A 16,980-nucleotide genomic window follows, 5' to 3' on the forward strand; every position below is an offset into this window, starting at 1 on the left:
TGAGTTCTAGCTATACCGTGCGTATAATACCGAAAGGCTATAGAATAACCGGAGCACACTATAGAGATAGGGATTATAGCGGCTGAATATGTGTATGTTGTATAAAAGCAAACATAGCAAAAAGACTGGATGGCTTGATATGAGGCTGTCCTGGCAAGCCCAAATCGAAGATCCTAGGAATTTGACTATGGAAGCGTTAGTTCGCCAATTTATCTGTCACGGGTACAAAATGACCAAGTGATTGTGGCTTCTAAAATGCGCATACGTAAACCATAATTTAGATTCAACTTGGTTGATCTGTGACTCTCCTACTTTTCACCCAACCTTAGTTCATCTGCGCCGCAGTGGAGTATACCAGCATCGACCGTAGAGGTCAATAGACATGCGTATAGACTGACACTTTCAACGCGGCATCAGATGGGGCGCACTTTTCTTATAGCTGTTTGTTTGCCCAATGTTTTCATCTCTAGAGGAGCGCTAGTTCGCCTGAGTACTAGCGGGTCCTTTTTGAGTTCTATTGGTAGAAAGTAGCGCCTATATATAGCGAAAAAGCAGAGAAAAGAAAGTTTCAATTCACGCTTTTATAGAACTAATGCGAGGGGCACAACAGCAAAGGAACCGTTATTAAATGATTTATTCACTTACTGAGAATGCTTCCAGACCCGTAACCGTAGGCAGCATATGCCCCCGCGGCAGCTGTGGAGTATTGTGAGTAGGGACTTGCGTAGGGGTAATCGGTTGCATTTGTCGTTGCTACACTTCCGCTCACTGGAAACAGAAAATCATTCGCAAAACTGTTGTCATGTAAAAGTAATACAAGGTTTTTGAGCAGCTTGATGTGGGACGATATTTGGCTCGTTAGCGGATGTTATAGAAGTTCATAAAAAAAGCTGTGTAAATCTGTTTCTATTAATGAGCCTTAATCTTAATATTGCAGCCTGCGGCAGGCAGATCACTACTGTACAGTTAAGCGTTACCTACAAAACGACAGAAGATACCTAAAAATGAAGAAGGAACAAAGCGCCAAGATATAAGTAGTACATCCATATCTCAGATGTCACCAAATTATGGACCATATCATCAAATATTAAGAAAACCACAGCCATCAATGGGCGTGGTTCCAAGTGGTTCATAGATGGACAGTGGAAACAGCGAGCTCGTTTGAAATTCAAAGAACTTCGAAGCAGGACGGACATCATTGGAGATCTCTTTCTGTTCTCTCACCATCAGGACACTGTTCTTGGGGACCGGTTGTTGAGGCAGTAGTATTATGGTTGGCATCCTCGAGTGTGAGCAGCGGCTGAGGTTTGAGAGGTGCGGGTGCAGCGTACTGAGCGAAAGAGGCGTAGCCTGGTATCGTCGTCGAGTGGACCGGCTGTAGCACGGTGAGTGACGAGAGGCTAGGGGCGGCGGCCGCCATCGGCGCGACTAACGGAGGGGCCAACGGCGCGTCGGCTTTGGCAGGGGACTCGGCCGCTGCGGCCACTGCAACAACACGGGATCGACCATACACTTCAGGAACGAGAAGCACACTTACTTTTTCCTTCCCTTGCTTTGACGTTTTCCCAAAGTCTGATCTCATTTTTCCGATGCTGTTATTGTGGTGCAGTAGACACTATTAGAGATAACAGGTATAAGGTGCGAATAAACCTGCTGAATTGCCGACGAGCGTCTCGTGTAAAGCCCAGCTTCCACCAATGATATGTGCGTTTGCGTGCAGGATTAGTTTTCAGAATAGAGTGCGCATGGTATATAACGATCAATGTGACGTGTAACACACGTCACGTATTTGAAATACTCATACCATATAGCGTGCAATAATACGTCAGAGCTAGCGCGACGTAACTACCAAGGTGCATGAAGTTTACCTAGTGCAGTTCGGAAAAGCGATCCATATTAAAAAATGATGATAAGTAAACCGTGGACATCCTTATTACCTATGTAATCTTACAAAAAATGTCAGCGTTAGGCCTGATAACTCATCGCAGAAAAACAGGTATAAAGAGCCTACAGCGCGTTGCCAGATCGCGGATAACTATATTGCATTTAGCTGTAATAAGTTTTTCGTTTGTATAATTTTCCTTTCTCTCCTCAAACATCTGTTCCCTTTTTCCTGCTCTAAATCGTATTCCACTTGGTTTTTGCGTTCTCCATTCAAATCATCGAGCGCTTGCCACTAGAACATTCAGCAGCCTTTTTCATTCCATCTTCGCTTTCGGCCTACCAGCCGTTAAGAAGACTACGAGTGTGATACTGTCTTAAAAACATCAGTGACGATGACGAGCAGGTGAGAATGGCTTTTTTTTAGGAAAGAAGTACGCCACTTGCTCACTCAGACACGCGTTCACATCTAAGCCATCAGATACGAACATCTAGTGGCTCCGACGAATGGATCATTTGAAGAACCTAAAATGCGCCTTCCCCCTACACAAAGGAGCACAATGCCATCGTTCCATAAGTACCGCAGGATGCGTCGATGTAAAGGAATGATGGGCACCAGCGAGCAGACGAGGAACGCGAGGACTGTTGATATTCTTAAGAGAAGCCGACAGGATGGCAAAAAGGAAAAACGAGTTCGGACAGAACCATTGAAAGGTGCGTGGACAGCAGGGAAGTGGAAGCGCGGAGCGTAGAAAAAGGTCCACCAATGTGGAGCCTCGCTCATCAGTCTGCCGGTCTTCGCTCGGCCGCCGCTTGTCCTTTAGCTGTTCTGCTTCTCCGCGTCGCCAACGATTCGCTGTTAATTTTTGTTTCGTACAAAAAGCAGCAAGTAAGGCACATAGCTATTGCTATAGCTACTGCTGCCGCTGCTATCGGCAGGGAGACCTATAGGACAGGAGCATATCTCAGATGCGAACGACGGTTTCAATATTGACTTCAATGCTTTCGAGTTGCTTAGTGTCATTTCGTGCATAAGTAGCCTGCTTTGCTCCGGCGTTGATGACGGAGTCGCCTTTTGTCCCATGTTCCGTCTATGCCTATGGTCTAAGAACAGCAACAACGAAAACAATGACAACATGGGTAGCAACAGTAACCCATAGAAAAGCGATAGCAACAACGACAAATGCCCTTTTCCTTTCTCTCGCTCTATCTTGGGTATCTGTCGCTTCCCACTCAACTGCCGACTCTCTTGCGTTCATTGGTTTGCATTCTTCGCCACTGTCAGCTGCGTATGTTTGTATACATATGCGTGTATGCGGGGGGGGGGGGGGTATGCAAGTTCGTGCCTTGCATCTTGACTCTTCTTTGCGTTTTTCTCATCTTCGACATCGTCTGTAGCCTTATTCTCATTATTTCTTGGCTTTTTGTGTTGCTTGCTTTCCTTTTTGCCTGTTTGTGTGATCTTCACGTAGCCTCTTTTCTTTATCCGCCGCTGCCATCGACGCACTTTGGCTATACATACTCTACGCAGGACAGTCTATATACACACACGCACTTCTTGTGCTTTTTTCCTTGCTCGTCCGCCTGCATCGTTGTATGCCGGCTCTTGCTCTCCTCAGCTTCCTGAAGTAGCAGAAAACCTTCTTTCCTTTTATGGTCTTCGTTTGACCAAAAGCGGAAAAGTATAAGCGTTGTTGGCCGATGCATCCTGCGTTCATCCTGCCCTTGTGCGCCCACACCTTTTCCCGTTTCCCGACCGCTCAGTCGGCGTCGCCGCTACCGCATCAACCAGCAGCAGCTGCGGCACCGCTGCGAATATGACGATGGCGAGTCAGGCAAGCCGAATCTTTCTGGGTGTGAGCTTTGTGTGAGTAGGGGGCCACCGAGTTGGCCGCTGGTGTGCATATCACATTTGCGGGAACGCATCGAGGACGAGGGATGAGGGCTTCCGGTCGTCTGATCTTGCTGCTGCTGCCCATGCCGCCTCTGCCACTACTTCACGTGCATGGCCACGGAACGCTGCGTTCATATACAAATAACAGCGGCCCGCAGCCGCGCCAGTTTCAGGCTGCCAGCAGCGGCAGCAGCAGAATAGATTCTCCCATCGTTCGCTCTGTCTGGCGGTGGCGGTGCCGCTTCTGTCGTGGCTCCCTCTTATCTGCCGCCGCCGCCGGAGGCGGCTACCGTTCCTACAGAGCCAATTCTCCGTTATCCTCGACGACTGGCCCATGGCCCAACTACTCGTTTTCCTCCCCCCTCCACACTTTCCGGCTCTTTCCGCTGCCTCACTACCACCACTCTTACAGCTACAGCTCCTAGCTCCTGCAGCAATACTGCTGCTGCTACTGCCTACTTGGGTAAACTCACGGTCTGGGGCAAAGTGATGCCAGTAGCTTACAGAGCAGACCAAGTTTCCGACCGTCCGACATTGTCAGGGGAAACGCTATGACGAAGGGGAGGGGGCGATTCAGCCCATCCGTTCGGGCGCCAGAGCTCAGAGGAGAGCGGCCGGCAATGAAGGTACCACCGGCTGCTTAGCACAAGCAGCTAAAACAGCAGCAGCATCAGGCGTAGAGAGAAGCGCGAGGGAACGCGGACGTCGGCAACAGCGGCAGCAGCACCAAGCAGGGTGCCTGAGCCAAAGCGAGCGGCAAGGAGAGGCCGCGACAGCCGCAACGACTATGGAGAATTCTTGCAAAGAGGAAGAGAGGGAAAAGGAGAGAGAGCGAAAGTGATGCCTGCCGACCTGGATGCGACAGGATCGGAGCCTAGACGAGCCAAGACGCAAGCTGAGAGGCGAGGAGAATCAGCGGGAACGGCGCCAGCAAAAGCAACGAGAGAGAGCGCGGGCGGCAGCGGCGGTGTGGCAGCCGCAGCAGGCCAAGGAGAAAAGCAAATCAATTTGTGGGCGGAGTCTGTTCTCCTGAGAAGGAGGGGCTAAATCGGAATGGCCGCCGACAGAGCTAGCGGAGCAAAGCAGTACAGCAGGGTTGCCTCTTTAGACAGGGGCAGCAGGACGAAATACGAAGACCAGCGCAGAGACGACCATAGACGGGAGAGCGTCGTCAGTCAGTTGATGGGACCGGACGCGATATAATGCTGCTTGGTTACTTATCATACTCTTGAATTTGCTATTCCTCGCATCTCCCTACTGGATCAGTCAGCCAGTTTCTTCACTTCTGGCCTTGTTTCGCTTCTTTGGCCAACAACTTCTGCTTCCAGCCAGTAAGAAGGGATGGTCGAATGGGGGAAAGAAAGGGGAAGCCTTTGTCATGGTAACTTCATGGTTTTCCTTCATTGTCGTTATTAATAACAGCACAATGTAGTTATTTCGCATTAAGGTCATGTAAGGATGAACGGATACATTTTGTAAAATTAATGCGTCATAGAGCACGCCATATATGTACAAAATAAACGTGATTGGGCGTTACGCTCATGGTAGACAGGTGGTTGTGCAAGAAGAACTGTAGATGAGAGGTGCAAATATATGATTATTAAAAATAACTGTACGCATAGGGATGCGTATTCATTGTGGTGTCTAGCTATGACTGCCGAATAAATAGACCCATCGATCTGTTGATGCTCATTCCTAACCGTCACTGAAAACCATCACCGAGAAAAAGGAAAAACGCTTCCAGACATAAAAGCGGCTGATCACCACTGAAGTAGAAGAACGGCCGGAGAACAGTGATCATGATGATTACCTGAGTCGTACGCCCGGGGAGATGCAGCGTCGGAGGCTATGGGGGCGGCAGGGGAAGCATTGGCGTAACGGGCGCCCAGTTCATGGAGGCCGACGGCTGTGAGACCGGGCATTACACCACCTGGCACCATAGTTTCGAAAAACGAACAGAATGACGAAACTCAAATGATAAGATTATAGCCGAAAAATGACATAATAATCTGCGTGGCAACAGCCAGGTTTAAGGATGTAAACAAATTAACGAAAACCGAATTAACCAATCACAGTATGAACAAGATAATATAAAAAGCTTATTGATCTATAAATGATCGTCAATAAAAATAATGTAACAATAAAAAACAAACAGCATAAACAAAAAGACATACATAAATTGACATGGAATGTTACTAAAGTCCATTCATTAATGTATTTTGCGCTATAGAAGGTGTCGAAAAATATACACAGTAAAAGATACTTGTGGTAAGAAGGAATTCAAAAAAATGCACAACATCAGGTACCGAAGTAAGGAACGGAACAATGCAACAAATAGGCAGCTGGCTACAACTCCGCATCAAGAAATGTTTGCAGCACATGTACGCTAGATTGCTCGGAGTCGAAATATTATGACCAAAAAGCTACAACGAATGCGAACCCAAAACGGCCGTGGGTTGAGGGCTGTGCATATCCGACTGTTAAAGACCCGATGACGGTAGTCAGAAGCGATTCGATCATGGAAGATCACTCGACAACAAGTCAAGTGAGGGTCTCAGATACTCCGGAGAATCAGCTAGAAACGATACGCGATAACATAGATACACGTCTACCTGTCTATTTATATATTAGATAGAACGAAATCAACCGTATGAGCAGACGCTCGTCAGTGCTATGGCTAGCAAGACGATTCGGTCATTAAAATAGTGTGTGCGCATTATCGATCACAAGGCGATTCATAAGCGAACCAACGTATCACGGTATTACAAGTGTTCCTTAGCAGTGCTTTGGTTCATCTGCCCGTCTGTTGATCATTTGGGCGACCCTTCGGGCAGCCCACACAGTTCAGGCCAAGCGTCTTGCTGCTTTGCTTCCGCTGCCGCTGCGGGAGCAGAGACAACTAACCCAAATTCGGTTCCTTAGAAAGATAGTGGAGTCTACCTCTCGTTTTCTGTCGGTTTGTCCTGGAGTTGCTGTCTGAATGGCTGTAGACACCGGTGACGCTGGCGGTATGCCGGTCAAGGCGGCAGCCATAACCGCACTGAATTCGAGTTCGGCCCCTCGTTCTCTATCCATTTGTTTATCTCCCTCGACTCGATTATTGTGCCTCCTCCTGTCCTAAGTAACTCGGAGGGACAGCATCACCCGCTGCGAGTGAAGGATGGAAGGCGAATATCTGCGTCAGAATGAGCCGCACGACGGAGGAACGCAATCAGGCCGTCGCAAATCGATTGGCGACGCGCGAACAACCAGTCAGTCGATTCTCGTGCCACTCACGCACTCGCAGCAATAGCGGCAACATCAACAGCAGCCGCGATATAGAGGAGATCAAGCCCTCCACGACGGCCGAAATTATATATGTAGAGTACGAGGTTTTGCTATCTCATAGAAGCCATCATTGTACTGCCACCATCTCTCGAGATGTACACAAGCGGGAACAGGAAAGAAGGTGCGTACTGTTCTACAGTACAGCCCCAATCACTCGCTGTTACCGTTTCCCACTGAACACTCCTTGAACCGATGCGACTAGGCAAGCAGCCGTAGGAAAATGGTAGTCAGCTAACATTCAGACTCAAGGTGGCCAAATTCGCTGTGCCTAGTGACAGAAGGCTCCATTGGTTACACAGAAATACACAACCGTGCACACACGCACGAGACTAGGTCGCAAGGGTACGTAGTTTAAACACACGACACTTAGCCTACCCTACATTGCCCAGATGATCGTGCAATGGGTCTGCGTGAACTTAAAACAGATCTGTTGGTGAAGACGCACTGTCGCGTGCACACTATTCCGTGGGAATGGCTAGCTAAAACAGTAACAAACTACCTGACATTAATCATCCAAACCACTTAGGAAATACTCTTTACAGCCGTAGTGATCAATAAAACAAGGGGAAAGTACATTCTGTATGTACGCATTTTCCAGTATTTCGAGCTTTACGTGCGGTATCGTCGTTTAGCATCACTTTGAGTGACTGGCCTATTCCAGCACGAAAGGCTTGTCTACGTCACGTTTCGACTCCAGACCACCTCACATCTTCCTAAGTTTAATAGACATTTACACATGCTGTCGTTTTATTGTCACGGCGCATCGTGCGTCTTTACAGTCAATGTTTGTTGTTACTTTTCAGTTTTATTATGGTTTAGTGCTAGCTAATCTGCGATCGGCTTGTTCTCACACAAATCATACATGCGGTGGACGGAGGCACAGTTTCCTTCCTTTATCTGTCGGTCGGTCTGTATGTACGTATGTAATGTCAAGCGTGGAGAATTGTTTATTCTTTATTGAAGTAACGGTGCGTCAAGGTTGTTGTTTGACTGCGGGGTCGAGTCTATCGTTCTTGTTGTATCTTGCGCGTTGCCAGACTTTCTTGTTCGTTAGGAGTCACGCGACCAAAAAACGGCAATACAAAAGACTACTGTTGCAACCACTAAAGGATCACTAGTTAGCCAGGGTTGGGCAGAGAGTCAGGCCAGGCAAACGAAGGAAATAGGACAGGCTATTGATAGTCGAAAGAACTGGACGAATTCGAGGGAGTTACATGCTGCCAACGGCGGCGAGTGCCAAAAAGACGCGACACCAGCAATACCGCGTTGTAAATAAAAAAAAAAAAAAAAAGGTTCACATTTGAATCACAGAAAGAGCATGCGGTACTGATGCGGTAAACATAAACGACACAGCGAACAGCCGCGCAGAGAATCTGCACAATAATGACGATACAATGAACTATCAAGCGACATACCCATAGACTAGTACACCAACAGGAAGAACAGCTACCTCAGAACTGACGGAAAAATGTCGCCATAAGTTGGTGACGTTCATCTGTTATACTGAGGTAATAATCCACAATTTTGTTGGTAGGCGTCGAGTACAGGCGAGATGCTGTATTAAGTCCTAAGATTCGAATTTACAGAAGAGCGCTTATAGGCGCATACATCGTAAATCCGTGACCTTTGTGTTTCTAGTTTTAATCAAATACTAGTAACCGAAATTACCAGTATTTAAAGCAGCTCATGCTTTCGCCTCTTGTTCATGACGCTCTAATAAGAATGTCATTAGAGATAGGTAAAACCCATCAGAGACAGGAAAGAACTTCCCGTAATTGAACTAATGCAGCAAAGGTCGTAATTTCGTTCTATGTTTTATTTCGGTACTAATCTGGTTGTTGTCAGTAACAAATTGATTCTAATTGTTTTATTTGTGACGGTACACATCTATGTATTCGGTGCTGCTGAGCGTTGATGCTAGTACGAAGCAAGCCTGCGTTTATTCGCGTACTATAGCGTTCAACCGCCAGCAAATCTAGCAACCATTTTCCTCGCACTCGGGACAGAATGTAGTAACAGAAGGTATCGCTTGCCTTAATTTTTTCCGATCTGATGGGTCTGGGCCAGTCGGCCCAAATCACCCGCGGAAACATGCAGGTGCCGTGCATTGGCAATGGCACTGATTCTAGTAGGAGTAGGGCGCCCTAGGTGATAAGATTTTCGAGTTACTTCCGACTCGTTGGATGCGGCGATTTGCGATTGTTGGGTTGATGCAAGCTACCACTTCTCCCCTGTGAGCTGAAGGAGAAGAAGTCGAGGGGCGTGTCAGGCTCGCAACAATCAGCGCAGATTTGAGCTGAACTGAGAGCCGAGGAGGGTCACGAGATTCCCCTCGAACTGCCACCAGGTACCATCGTTTATGTCAAATGGTCTACCGTGAAAAATGGCTATTCATTGGCAAGGCATTTCAGCTTGCCCTTCCTGTTCCTGTAAGATGTGAAAATTTGTGTATAGCTAGATCTGTAACAATAATATGGTCATATTCTAAACCAGGGAGCATATTGGAAAGTCACGCCCACGATAGCCATATTCTTAGCATATCCATACAAAGAATGTCGCGAGAATCTGTTCTTATATTTAGCTTTTAATCAACTCGAAAGCAAGCAACCTTTTCAATGGTGTTACTTCTCTCAACTAAGACCGATTAGCAAGAGCTCTTGCAGTCGACCACAGAGATACAACGACGATATATCTATAATGTATCTTAAGAGAGCCTGGCATGGCGAGTAGTGGAACTTCGTTATAAAATTTAACATTTACCCATTAGATTGCACAAGCTACACTTCGACATTCTGACGCCCACCTTGCATTGTGCCCCATCTAATATACCCATTTAAATACAGTTTACAGATTGAGACACTTTGTGGTTTGTTGTTGGAACATACGGACATTCCCCTTTTGCAGACACGTCCGTTCGCCGGTCAGCTAACTGGTAGTTTTAATCGTGCTACCGGGCCTGCAATGGTCCTTCGTTGTTATGGAGTAGTGTGTGTATTGCTGCCTTATAGGTGCCATTAGGCAACTTCATCTCGTTTTCCTTCTGCGTGTTCTTCTCTTAAGGAAACACTCATCAACCAAACGCACTTCTTGGTAGTCAGGAGTGAGCCTTACAAGATGGTCCTACTACCACCACCGTTGCCGCTTCCGGAAACATTCGGAGCTACATGTCGCTGGTGTAGCAGCGCCCTCCATATACTGCATAAAGTTGAACCCCTTGCACTGTTGCAAGAAATTTCTTCATGAGGTTGCTGCCTTTGCCTATCGTTCCCCTTTTTCATTCTATTCCTCTTTTCCTTTGGCGTTGGTTGGGCTCGACTAGGTTATAGACTAACGATGAATAGGAGTCTCTCTGCCTTTCTGCTCTAAAGATTACGAGCGGCGCTGGCCTGAGTGAGCGAACGAGCAAGGAAGACTGAGGCGGCACTGAACGACGCGCGCACGTGCCGCACATCGAAAGTAACCGATAGGAATCGAGAAAGTGTCGCAGGCGGTGAGGCCTGCCGGCTGCTGGGTGGGGTGAGGGTTATCGCAAGCGAACATGTCTTCCTTCAATTAAACTCCTGCTCTCTCATTGGCAACCCCATTGACTTGAGTCGGGTCTACCAGACGTCGTCCTTATGACGAGAACGATGAACCCCGTCGGGGTGGAGGGAAGTGGCAGGAATGACAGGGCCACCGCAGCCCGCAACAGTGATAGAGAAGACTGCTGAGGTAGTTGGAGTTTGCCTCAACGCCGGTTGGCTCAGATCAGCTCGCCTAACCTCGCTTCCCAGGCTAACGAGCGATGCCTTTCATCAACACCATGCTGCTGCTTGGAGCAACCCCAGAGCTATTGCCCCTACCAACCGTTGGCCTACGGCGGGCAAGCTAGTCGCGGAGATGCCAGAGTTCACTAGTAGTTGTATTAGTGTTGGTGCTTGTATTAGGAGTGCCTTTGAGGACGGCAGAATCACTCGAGACAACACTGAAGGCGGGAGAAAAGTGGCAGGCCTCTGAAGGGGTTCAGGAGCTGGGGCTTGAGTTAGCCGCAAACTTCCAATTCAGCCTAATACACGTCTTAGACGTGTAAGTACACGTAGGGAACTCGTGATCACAGCTAACTGCTTTGAGCTAAGTAGACCAAAGCCAGCGCTAGTCGGACCTAAAGTTGTATCCTCTTTTTAATTATATCACGATGCAACAAAAGTGGAAAGTGTGCTTACCGCATTATTGTTATTTTTTGACTACGACTCGGCAGCAATGCCTGCTACAGACTTGTTGTTATTTTTCCAATTTTTCCTATATCCAGGCATTTTCCCAAAACTCAACGGTTAGTTAGTTGGTTAGACAATCCGTCGTCCATCGTATGCCAGTAGATCAAAGGGTCTCTGCTCAAATGCTTCTTCTCAAAGTCAAACGGCAATTGTAGAAACAACCGCTTTTGTCAAACGAAAGAGTCACGCTCAGTGCCTCCGTGTCTGTTGTTTACGCCTTCGTTAGCCCTATATCTTCGCTGTGATGTTCAGTTTCTCTAGTTTTGGACCACTTGAATTGTCAATGATTCATTGCCTGCCGGTTCGGAACAGCCCACAGATGTTTCCTTTCCGTCCGTTTTACTTTTTACCATGCAGTTAATAATAAAGCCGGTATCAGCAGCAGCTGAAGGTCACCTTACGTTTTCAGTTAGCTTTTTATCGCTATCGACCTATGCACTTCTATACTGAGTAAGAAACAGCAATAATCATAAGAGAATATACAATGCTTCGTTGTTTTTGCGCTCGGGGAATCGACAGTACGCAGCACTGACGGTAGCAACAAGACCGCATAGCGATACGTTGACACCCCAATCCACGTCGTATCAATGCGGTAAGCTTTTCTTTTTATTTCATGTCGCCGCTACTGATGTCAATGTCGGGGTCCACAGCAGCTGCAACCGCAAGTGACGGCATGCGGTCACTTGCACAAACCAACGCTGCACGGAAGCACCACAAAAATATAACCATTGTGTTTTTTCTTGCACAACAATGAAGACGATAACAGAAATGTGGGTAGTTTCCAATGCACCAACACTGAAGGGTAAACATGAATCGTAAATTCAAGAATAGTGTATAGCGGTACCGCTGCTAGGCTGGCTGATATTAACAATAATATATACGAACAACTAAGTAAGTTGGTGTCTCGGTTATTGCGTCTGTGTCTTGCTGTCAATTGGATATATAAGTTTGATAGGATATAACGCTATTGTGGGGCCATCGTGATAGCAGCATATTGAGGCTGCCAGCGTGGGGTATGTTGCCATTGATTTCAGCTGCTGTTGGTGGGGTATTGAGGTGTTAGGGCGTGGTAGTGACGAAGATGGCGATATAAAGCATGAAGCAAAAGAAAGAAAACGTTAGAGGAGAAGCATCCATGGGGTGACGGTGGGTGATGTAGAGGGCGTGAAGTGCGACAGACCGCCAACACTGTGATCGCCACCGTGGGGCGCCGTTTGTGGCTCCTCGATGGGTTGTAGCCGCGGCGATCGTGGCTGTGGTAGTCGTGGAATGGATCCCTGTGGCAGCGGTTGGCCTCCGGTTGACTATGGCCTCCGTTAGACGCGTGGAGACCCTTCCCAGTGGCTGGCCAAAGAAGGTCGGAAGGCTGGGGATAAGTTGAGATTGGTCGGCTCCCGCAATAGACCGACGACAACGGCCGAAAGCTCGAGAGTCAAGCAAGAAGGGCAAGCATTCAAGTCGTGCCGGCCTGCTTGCTTTTTCTCAGCCGCATGGGCACAGAGCTGCTTTTTCTTTGCCCCTCTGCTTTCTTGTCTCGTGCCCCAGGGACTCCGTCGACAAGAAAGTGCTTCTTAGTTGCCCCATCTTTGCTGTTTCGCTGGTCGGTTTCTACTCATCTCGGTACTCTTCGAGACGCGCGCACGCACAGAGAGACACACACACACAAGCGAACACACATTTCCCGTCACCCACCGAACGAAACCTAAGCGGCTAAGAAGAGGCGGAAAGACAGCAAAAGCGCAAGCTTAAACGACCAACCGATCGACCCACCCTTAAAAATCTTACAGCTTAAGAAACAGTTTACGATCAGCCACTTTTTTCCTGTTCTTCTATTGGGGGCCATTTTACCTCCAGTTAATGTAAGTCCCGGCGTTAGGGCACCATCATTGCCAGTAACATTCCCTTACCGGTAATTCGCCCTTCATTTTCATCACTAACGCAAGTGTGACAACAGCCTCGGAGCGGGTGTATGTTGATATTCAAATTGTGATTACGTTGTACAAGCCGGAAACAATCTGCATTGATCAAGGCAGACTTTGGAAGTACAAATTTCATGTCGGAATAGCGCACGAAACACTTTTGTCGTCACTACAAACGTTCTAGTAGTGGTGAAGACCAAAGTCGACGAAGAGTAACGAACAAAAGCCCTAGTAGCAGTAACGAGGCATTTAAGTTTTCGCAGTAATCGAAAATATAGCAGTGTTGGGAATGCTCGTTAGCGGGTGCGTGTCTGGCCCAATGCTACTGCTACCTTCAGAAAATCGCTTCTGCAAACATACTTAGAAACATGCTATTTGAATAAAAGCGACAGCCATAAAGACGCTAATCTGTAGAGTCTGTTCATGTATGACACTAGTTACAATATGGTGGCTGTATAGGCTCCTAACGTGAGCCGACAAGTGAGCCCTAACTATAGAGAGCACCATTGGAAAATGGAGGCAGACGGCGTTGGTTGAAAAGATACTCGTTACTCAAATAGTAACATGAAGAGACAGTAAGGGTGACTTTTGATCGTTGGGAAAATTCATGTAGGCGATCGTATTATGTTGGTTGAAAGAACGGCCGCATATTGTCATAGAGCACCAGGAAACCCTGTTAGACGAATGGGTTTGCTTCCGTCTGCTGTTAACGTTGCTTTAGAATGAGATGAGCGTGGCTTGTTCCGTTCGCGTCCATCTCCAGTCAAACGGCTAGGTACCGCGATAATGGGCTTCTTCGTCGTCATCTTCTCGTTCATCAAGCAGTCCTACGTTTGTTGTTGTTGTTCTCCCATTCCTTTTTCTTTTTGTTATTTTCGTTTGTAAGATAATATCACAATCATCCACAGTTCAGTCATAATGATCGACATGGTAGACAACGGCAGCTCGTGAACGAATTCTATCATTACAACATTAGTGATAAAATATATAGAAGTGTATATGCTTCTCAATATGTAACCCGTTTACGGCACGTACAGATTCTCGTACATTGGCGGGACTGAACACGTGCCTAATACTTCATACTAAGAAAAGACCACTTCGTAAAGCGGAGATTTGGTATCGCACACGCACACATAGCGTACAATCGTTCTCTCGATTGTTTCACGGGTGACTCATCTTTGCTTACGCGATTTTTGAAAAGACAACAGTGAAGGTTTGAGAAATATCGGTGCACTTCTATGGACGAAGCAGCTCTAACAACTGAAAGTTTTGTTAAATGCTGTGCGATTATTAACACGATATCGATAGACAAACACTCCTGTCTGACGGTTATTCAATTGTATTGTTTGCATGCACTAGATTCTCAGTCTCTCGTAATCCTTCTGTTCGAGTACCTACCTATGGGAGGCGTGTATACAGTTGTAGCCTGTGTCTGCGGTTGACTGGCTTGTTGTTGACCCGGAGCGCTAAGCGCCTCGAAAGGAGTCTGAGCGTCAACATCGGGCTTAGGCTCCGCGGGTGCTGCAGAGGTCGTTGACGGGCTGAACGCCTGATCGGCCGTGAATTGTTGCAGAGCATATGGGGATCCCGACCCACCCGAGGGAATATCATTGACCATCGCCGTTGCCGAAGGTTTCATATCTTCTGTTTTTGTTGACCACTTTTGCCACATCTGCTACCGAAGCCAAAAAAAAGGAAAATTGAAAACAAACACGTCGCTAGAGAAAACAGGGCAGGTCAGCCAGAATTTATCACCTGACGACGATAATCTCCTTGTACTTTTTGACACACCGATAATATCCGAAAAAGTTTTCATAAGAAATCGATAATCAGCCTGAAAAGCCTCTGTGTGTGTCTACTCACGTTGGGACTGAGGCTAGGATATTGGTCGTTGTACTGTGTCGTCCTCGGCCGCTTAACATCATCCTCGAGATCACTCCGCACCTCACCGTTCGCTGTAAATAGAATCACGTAATAACAACAACAAGAAATACAACATAAGTAACACACACCAGACGTCCTGTTGACGTACCGTTCTCACACGATCGATCATCACTTTCAGCGTGAATCTAATCATAGCTGGCGTCTGTGTTCGGTTGTTCTAAACTGACCAGTCAACAGCCCCATTAACGTTGTTCATCACTTTCTCTTCCCGAACCGATATGCAAGAAAAAGTACAACCATCCGTCGTCCATCTATCTCATATGGCCTCGTTTTTCTACATTGGACAGCTCGAGATACTGCAGCTGCTTGCTAAAAGGGCGATTTTTGACAGGATTGCACCTAAGCAGCGGCAACGCGCACAATATGCAAACAGACAAGTTCAGGTCAAATCAGCTCCTTCCACCTGAATTACGCCTTAACCCAAACACGACAGACACAGCACAGACACCAGATAGGACGAGGGGTTACACAGAGGCTCGTCCTTATGATGCTTCCTGAGATGAAATTCAGGGGGGCCGGGCAGGAAAACGTATGCATTGCTTTCTTACCCGTCGAAGAAGATCATTTCTCTTTCCTTCGTGCTCGCGCATTTGGCCTACACGTCCCGCCTAGTACGCTTCTTGCCCAACGAAATAACCTGTTATTGTTGATATTGCGGCTGGAGGAGCTGTAGCATCTCGAGCTCGGCCTTGCGCTATTTCGCCGCTCCCATTTTTGGGTTTCTTGCACAGGTATAGGATGGAAGTAATCATCGTGTTGATAGTGGCGATAACGCTAAAGTGCATGTAACACGTTACAATGGTTACCTACCAAGTATAACTAGTTTATCTAACCTGATTCGTCTCCCTGCATCTCTTCGTCGATGTTGATTGACTGCTGAGGCGATGATTAAATCAATAGGAATCGCTCACTAGCTAAAGCCAGCCACAGAAGACAATCCTGTGCCTATAACAGGCATGGCCTAATACAATCGAATTCGACCCCGACACGCTATGATGTGTCGTGTGGATCAGCAGGATTTCAGGAAGAATCATCACACTAGACAGGACCAGTTCGCTACAAGACGGAGCCGGGGTAATGAACGCAACTGACCAGAAATGCACTCAACTAACATAGGCTTCGCTATTAAACGCATTAGCTGGCTCCATATGGGCCCTTTTGTGCTGCAGTTTGATCTATTCACATGCTGTCCGGTGCAAGTATGGCTAGCTAAATGCAATAGACGGCTCGCGTTGAAGGAAGGAGATAACTTTATTTCTATTATACACGCCGAAAGCGAACCGCTGAGACGCCGGCCACTAATGGTGATCGGCACAGCTCGTGCCGAATCGATGCTGAGACGATCCTACCGGTAGCAGGCACTCCATTGGCAACTTAGCCGGAGCGGCGATCAACTCGCAGACGAGATCTTGCTATAATCCGCGATCGATGTACTGGTTCGCTGTTTCTTTGTCTCGGTTGAACAATCAAATAGAGTAAGCAGTCATATGCAATGTTTGGGGAAATGTCGCGATCACAATGGCCGAATTGTGACGAGATGATTGACAGCGACAACCAAATCGCTGATGATGCCTCGGCAGCGGGTGCGGTCAACTTAACAGGAACGACAAAAAGTGCCTTTTCACCCTCGCCCTTCTTCACCCGACCTCGTGTGAGAGAGAAAGAATGGTCTAGATAGCGGCAGTCAGCGACCTCGAACGTTGATACCGTCGTAGTCCTCGTGGTCATCATAACTCAGGCGCTCTGTGTGCAGCTAGGCAAA

The 16,980-nt window shown here is 47.4% G+C and overlaps 1 protein-coding gene across 1 annotated transcript in view; it reads right to left on the reverse strand.

Annotated features, from left to right (window-relative positions):
• The window catches only part of LOC111259233 (uncharacterized), a 93,854-nt gene that overhangs the window by 4,930 nt on the left and 71,944 nt on the right, over positions 1-16,980 (reverse strand). The window contains exons 6-10 of the mRNA XM_086967808.1: positions 15,138-15,229; positions 14,673-14,946; positions 5,586-5,705; positions 1,225-1,485; positions 646-768 (exon numbers count right to left, since the gene is read on the reverse strand). Of these exons, the coding sequence (XP_086823934.1) occupies positions 646-768; positions 1,225-1,485; positions 5,586-5,705; positions 14,673-14,946; positions 15,138-15,229 (870 nt within the window). The remainder of the gene's footprint in view (positions 1-645; positions 769-1,224; positions 1,486-5,585; positions 5,706-14,672; positions 14,947-15,137; positions 15,230-16,980) is intronic.

The sequence above is a fragment of the Varroa jacobsoni genome, unplaced genomic scaffold (assembly GCF_002532875.2).
Source record: "Varroa jacobsoni isolate VJ856 unplaced genomic scaffold, vjacob_1.0 scaffold_309, whole genome shotgun sequence".
In the NCBI taxonomy this organism is placed as follows: Eukaryota; Metazoa; Arthropoda; class Arachnida; order Mesostigmata; family Varroidae; genus Varroa; species Varroa jacobsoni.